This window comes from Ceratosolen solmsi, unplaced genomic scaffold (assembly GCF_000503995.2).
Source record: "Ceratosolen solmsi marchali unplaced genomic scaffold, CerSol_1.0 scaffold61, whole genome shotgun sequence".
In the NCBI taxonomy this organism is placed as follows: domain Eukaryota; kingdom Metazoa; phylum Arthropoda; class Insecta; order Hymenoptera; family Agaonidae; genus Ceratosolen; species Ceratosolen solmsi.
Window position 1 is genome coordinate 724255 of NW_011948435.1, and position 7403 is coordinate 731657.

The 7403-nt window shown below is 29.0% G+C and overlaps 2 protein-coding genes across 2 annotated transcripts; both read left to right on the plus strand.

The window, feature by feature from the left end:
• The first annotated feature begins 254 nt into the window (after nt 1-254).
• Nucleotides 255-1920, plus strand: LOC105364890 (ER membrane protein complex subunit 2-A). Its single transcript, XM_011502920.1, has 7 exons — nt 255-507; nt 594-707; nt 809-959; nt 1039-1182; nt 1255-1411; nt 1485-1580; nt 1670-1920. The coding sequence occupies exons 1-7, from the start codon at nt 474-476 to the stop codon at nt 1847-1849; spliced, it is 876 nt and encodes a 291-aa protein (XP_011501222.1). The 5' UTR covers nt 255-473; the 3' UTR covers nt 1850-1920.
• Nucleotides 1921-2439: 519 nt separating this feature from the next.
• Nucleotides 2440-4052, plus strand: LOC105364969 (protein FAM45A). Its single transcript, XM_011503014.1, has 5 exons — nt 2440-2479; nt 2618-2811; nt 2886-3317; nt 3393-3510; nt 3583-4052. Exons 1-5 carry the CDS (start codon nt 2440-2442, stop codon nt 3852-3854), a joined length of 1056 nt encoding a protein of 351 aa, XP_011501316.1. The 3' UTR covers nt 3855-4052.
• The last annotated feature ends 3351 nt before the right edge of the window (nt 4053-7403 follow it).

The following is a 7403-nucleotide window of genomic DNA, read 5'->3' on the forward strand; positions in this document are numbered from 1 at the left end:
AATAATGCAATTAAGGGCTATTTATCATGCTCGTTCGGCTTGTTTTAAATAAGCTTGAAACTACATAAACGACACATAAGCTAAGTTTTACATGAAATCTGTGCACTATTCACGCAAGATCAGAGAATATATGTATTACGACAGCTTTACCGTACCTGTTTGCCGTAACCTGACGAGCTAGGTTTGACAGTAATTTTCAGCACTGCGCGCAGCTGACAATTTACCGTACATGTTGCAAGAGACAGCCAAGTCAAATGTCACGAAGTTAAGTCGCGATTACCTTAGATGCACACTCATTCGTGCGTACGTGTAATTTATATTGAAAAATAATATATATTAAATAAATTTTTATCTTTATCTATCTTTGTACTATGTGTAACTACATATTGTAGATACTTTGATTTACAGAAATAATAAAGGACAAAATCATTCCATGTATATATTTTAGAGGAGTTGTAGAGCAATTATTAAATATGTGTGAAATTGATGATAATTTGAATTGGACAGGTAGGCTGTGTCTTTATTAATTAATAATAATTGACTGCTGAAATGTTTAGCTAGCTAAGTAAGGTTATGTCGTAATTTTTTTATAGAGGGTCGCGATATCCTTAGAAATTGGAGAGAAAGCTTAGAACGCCGAAGTAAGGATGTTGTAGAAATATGGGAAACAGTTTTAATGTATCATATTGATAAACTTGGAAATGAAAGTAAGTTATTAATTTATTTGCATACGCAATATTGTTATGATAGCTTTGCTGACATATTCTTACGAGTATTTTGTAGTAATTAAAATTATTTGTACATACAGAGTATCTGGTATTAGAGCAGGTATGTTTTGCTGCTTTGGATTGTTACCGACTTCCATTAGCAGAATACTGCGTAAAAGCATTAATGAAAGAATTTCCTGGAAGTTCGCGGGTTCATGAATATCATGCTATGTATTTAGAAGCTTTGGAAATGTAACAATTGTTATAAATTTAATGGAGTTCCGTTGATCGTATAATTTTGATACTTATGAAATATTTACTTTTATTTCAGGTACAATGAAGCTTTAGAGGTTTTAGATTCAATTATCAAACGAGACGAAACGAACGCTGCTCCAAGAAAACGTCGCGTAGCTATTTTAAAAGCATGCGGCCATATACCAGAAGCTATCAAAGAATTAACTGAATATTTAAAAAAGTAAATTGTTGAAATGCAGATATTTCAAGATAAAAATAAATGTATTATTTTAATTGTTAAGTAAATTTCTAGGTTCATGAGTGATCAAGAAGGATGGCATGAACTTTGTAATCTTTATTTACAAGAACAAGAATACAGTAAAGCAGCAATTTGTATCGAGGAGCTTATATTGCATAATCCGCATAATCATTTACTACATCAACGTTACGCAGAAATAAAATATTCTCAAGTAATTTAGTGTACATTATGATATACAAACGACACTCAATGATAAATAATTTTAATATTATTTCATGTTTTAGGGTGGCTATGAAAATATGTATATAGCAAAAGCATATTTTTGCCAAGCAATTAAATTGAATCCAAATAATATTAGGGCATTGTATGGCTTGTTATTGGTAAGCCCAATTTAAAAAATAATTTCTAATAAAAAATTGTCTATTTACTTTGCTGATGAATTAATTAATTTTATTATTTTTATATTTAGGCAACAAACAATTTAGCTCTCTCACTAAAGTGTCCTGTATCACAAAAAAAAGGAACTATCAAGTTAAATGAGTGGGTTGCTGGTCAAATTGAGAAACAATATAAAAATAAAATTGCCGACAAAGGCAACGATTCCAAATATATAGAGGGATTATTAGCACAATTACAACTTGAAGGATAGCTTATTTTGTGTATAAATAATAATATTTCAAGTTTTGCAAATATGTAGTTAGAATTTTCAAAACATTTACATAAAAGTCAATAAAATATTATTTAATTTAATAAAATCACGAATTTTATCATCAAATGTATATGTATTTCATTGTAATAAATCCGTTTTGTCGTTGTTAATTTTACAAATATTTATTCTATATGTAATATATATGTGTGTGTATATATATATATATATATATATATATAACCTCTCTACTTTATAACCATAATACAATTTTAATGTAATTATTACTTTAGCTTATGTAACCTCAAGTCTTTATTATAAGAATTTTTCGTTCATTGATTTAAATAACACGTAGTGCTACGATTCACTTACGTAAAGTTTTAATGATCGTTTTGTTCGTCACTGCTGCCTGTAAATAATGAAATAACTCCTAAATAAAACATTAACCACTCGGGTTGAGGTAGACGTGTACGTAACCTTGTACATATTTATTTTTTATGCTCGACATATTTCATTAAGATGAAGAGACTAAGGAATATTTAGACAATCAAGTGATTATAAAAAAATTAATATAATTCAATGTATAAATTTTAATGGCGCCTCTTACAGAATTAGTTTTATGCAGTATTTTAGGTAAATATTTCCCTAATGTTACTTAGGTAATCAAAGTTTATTATATATTTTCATAAATCTTATGTGTTTTACCGTCTTAGATTAATAATATACGTGAAGATTTATTATTTTTTATATAAATTTTTGTTTATCCTTTAGAAAGGGATAGCAATGGTGATACCTTATGGACATGGAATTATCCGACAATGATAGAATCGGAAAAAAGTTTTATTACAAGAAAATATAACTCCCAACTAGAGCATAATAACATTCAATCCTTTGTTTTTTCAAGACATGGTCAATATTGGTTTTATATTTACAATAATGAAGCAGACTCGGAAAAACTGCCTAAAGTAAATTTAATTACATATTGTCGTTGGTTAATGTATTTTAATTTCATTTCAAATATAATGAGATTATCTTTTAGGTAAAACAATTTGCAATTGTACTTTTAACAACAGATTACTGTCCTCAAAAGTATGAATTACTTTGTAAGATTTTTAGTAAAACGTACAATCAAAGCGGCGATCCTGTAGAAATTTTAAAATTATATTTAAGCGCTTATACCAAAGGTAGTTGCATAACGAAAGACAACGAAAGCTTTTCATCTAATGATTTTGACGCACTACCCTTTGGCTTAAACACCAATCTTAAGGAATTGATTAAAGTTTTTGAATTAGAAACGATATTAATATACACTGCTCTATTATTGAAAAAAAGAATAGTTGTTTATCATCATAGCTTGGAACAACTGTTAAAGTGGATTAGGACATTTCCTGTCCTGATGAAACATCGAAAAATAGCAGATAATCTTCTCACTTGGGTTGACTTGATACCAGATGAACTCAATGAATTGAAGGCAATGAATTACTTTTTTATATTTTTATTAAAGTAGCCAAAAGAATTTTATAAGAATAGTATTGTATCTTTTCAGAAGAATTCTTTCTATGTAGCTGGCTGCCGAGACAACTTGATATCGTCAAAGCCAGAACTTTATGATTTATTGGTTAACATTCCTGCGAGAGAAGTTATTGTTCCTAATCATGCAAAGGGTATATGTTTTAAAAGGCATAATATAAAATATTTTATAAAGAAAAAATATATAATTACTCTTTGCTTTACAGAAAGTTTTACAATGACAAAAACGCATAAAGAAATCGCATTGTTTATGGTACAACTTTGTGAAAATCAATCGTTAACAGAAGTACAAATCATATCTGAAATTGCAGATAAAACTCAAGATCTTTTGAATCAATTAATAACATTGGCTACCGTTGAAACGCCAGAAGGAGCCAAGAAAGTACCTATTCAATCGATTAAAGAGAAAAATCTTGCAACAGCAGTTGAAAACTTTTTAATCAATCTTGCCATTGCTGAGAATCTTCTTATAATGTGATATTATTTCAGTATACAGAACTCGTGATTAAATCTTCTTTTTGGATTATAAAGATAAATGTCCAATTATTTATTTTTAAGAAAAGTTTATGTAAATAATTGCAATAATTTTACATATTTTGCAAGTGCAATTGAAATACTTCTTATCGAAAATCATTAAAATGTTGGCTTACCATAAAACTTTTATTCCCTTAAAATAAATAAAAATAAAAATTCTATTGTTAGCAGATTTTAATACCATAAATACTAAAATCGAGTGATAGAGTTTGCATGTAAGTCGAATATAAGCATACGTTGTAATTTATCGTTGCAAAAGAAACTGAACATTGTAATGTAATGTAATCTACGTTATTGTCTACATTCTATAGAATACACTCTGTTTGATACAATTTTACGACATTTTTATATATAGAAATGAATAAAGAATATTATTCAGAATTATTTAAAAATAAAATATTAAGTCTATAATTAATCGATATAAGTACAAGCAGTTGATCAAAATTTTGATCAATAATTAATTGACTGAAACGAGTTTTGTAACAATGATTATCTTTAAACCCTAAAATTATGTTATTAAAAATATGTCACTACTATTACTTAAATTTACACGAAAATTTGTGATATATTGTGATTTTCCTATTAGTTAATTTGTCTTTTACCATTGATTTTGTCACGATATAAATATAAATGTGAAAAATAAAACATTTGAGTGTTAGGAAAAGAATTATGTCTATCAAGATAATCTTCAATCTTATTGTCCAAAGCATTAAATGTAATTTCTTATAAATAAGTATTGAAAAATAATGTTGAACACGCAGGTAATTAATATTGTTTACTCATAATAAATAGCGATGAGAGGACGACGGATTATAATAAATATTTTTGTATTATGCAAGTATAGTATAAATTAATTAAATGATTATTCTTCAAAATAATATGTATTTTAATAAAGCGTTTTATAAAATCAACGAAATTGTAACTTTGTATTTATAGATTCAGAAAACAGCGAAATATTTTATTTAATCAACTAAAAAATTTACATTTTAATCCTCTAACGATTTCAGCTAATTTCTCAATTTATTCAAACAAATATAGAAAAGATAAATTCGTTGATTTACTTTATATTTTTAGAGACACAAGATGCGTGTTCTACTATCGATCTGATAAAACAAGGATTTATTCCCGAAAATATACGTTTGATTTGATTTGAAGGTAAATGTCTTGTAAGAAGCTAAACAGAATATAATTACTCATTAAATTTAATTTTTTTTTTTTTTTTTTTTCATAATGAACACTTTCTCATACTTATGTTGTTTTTCATTATCATTTAATAAAGAAATATTGCCTTATCTTACAAACACTTAGGAGCAGAATTTACTTTCATATAAAAATCAAATTAAAGAATCTTTATACGAAATAAAATATTACCACCGTAATATATAATAAAGCCTGCATTTGTACACAATATTGATTGAAATTGTGATAAACACATTTATCTCTAAATCATAATAATAAATTGAATGCTTAAAGGCCAATAAGATGTATAAAAATGCCAATTAAACTATATAAAACAGATGTACTAATAAATTTTCGATCATTCAATACAAATGCTATGAGCGAAAATTGGCATTTGTGATGAAATTGGCTTTCTCAATTACGGAGTGAATCGAAGAATAATAACAAAATACATTACTGTACGAATATATAAGCGATACAATTAAAAGGGATACAATTAACGTACATTTATAAAAATATGATAGTCTCAATTACCGAATCCCAATTATTGATATCAAAATGGAAATGTGAATTTAAAATAAAAGGATTGAAAATAATACGTGATTGGGTTCTTATCGAAGATTATAATCGCACACAGGATCTACATGGTTCTCGCATCCAAGGACGAACCTGACGTAACAGCTTTACACTCTATAGTCCTACACTTGGAGGTTAAGTGATATGGGGCAATGATAATGCATTTTTATTACGAATTGCCATTTGCGTGCGATTATCATTTACTAATGAAAAACCAGAAATTTCGTAAACGGAAGAAAATCAATTTTATGCGATGTACAATTCGAATTTTGCATTTGTATGGGAGTGTTTGATTATTTAGACGAGTGTCTGGCAATAAAGTAGGGGGTAAATTTATCGAAAGAATTGATTGCAAAGTGGATACATAATTGTTGAAATAATATTTCATGAATTTCTTCTTTCGTCTACTAGCTTTATCTGTTTAAAGGAAGGAATATTGCTTTTGATGTTGACGTATAGCCTTGTACGCTTGAGCAATACCTTGCTTGAGTACTTGCAAATTAATTTTTGTAACAGAAACATTACTGTTTTTAGTACAATTTTCAAAAAATTAATTATTACCTACATTTATAAAAACTACTAATACGTGTCTATATCATTATAAGAATAAATGTATAAGAAATATAAACAAAAAAAATCAAGCTTGAAATGAAATGTAAATTAAATTTAAGTATAATCCTTTCATTCGGCTATAAATTTTTAATTATTAATTATAGAAAACTGAATAAAAGCAGTTGTAACTCTTGTACAACACACCCCTATCAACTTGCTCTACAAAAGTAAAGAAGCGATTCGGGATATTACTCTCTCTCTCTCTCTCTCTCTCTTTCGCCGCTACTTTCAACTTCATATGACTTACCAGACGATAGGAGGTCCATTTGCACCAACCTATCATCATAAGGTGACTAATTTTTTATTAACGTCTTACTTCCCAAGCGACGTGCACAACGCACAATTGGCATGCGAATTGCATCTTCACGCGTCTTTTTGCACTATCGAAGCTAACTAGTGTTAGTTTACAACATATTGCTAATGGCCAGTCCAAACAAACAGGCACGTCTACCCTAGACTATCTATAATAATGCCCTTCATTTACAAGAACATTGCATCGTTGCACGTATCAGAACGAGTGCGGTCACAAGCCTACAATTCCCCTATATTCATATTATATACATATATATATATATATATATATATATATATATATATATATATATATAATATATACGCGCGAAATATGAAAAAAAGCGTGCAAAATTTGAAAAATACTGACATAAAAATATTATCGCTCACTAGATTATGGCGCTTTAGCTGTTTGGTTGTTCGAATAATAAAACGCGGTCATTATGATAGTAACGGTAAAATAGAGAGATAGAGAGAGAGAGAGAGAGAGAGAGAGAGAGAGAGTGAGAGAGTGAGAGAGAGAGAGGAAGAGGGAAACGCTTCGGGTAGTATAATAGGCTCATATCTGTTGAGACCTGGTGATGAATAGGATGAGCTGGATCGATGATCCTCAAATGCACTCGCTCGACTCCACGAGTCCTTCGAGATCGTGAGGGGAGGCCTATGCCTACGCTAAGCAAACTTCATTAAATTCGCAAAACTCTATTCCAAAAGGATTGCCAAGCTCCCATCCTTGCCGTGTCAAAAAAGACCCGCACTCGTCGCTTTATGTTAACTGCTCGTCGAGGATGCTCGTCGTGCCCCGTCTCTCCTACTCACGATTAAAGGAGAGCGC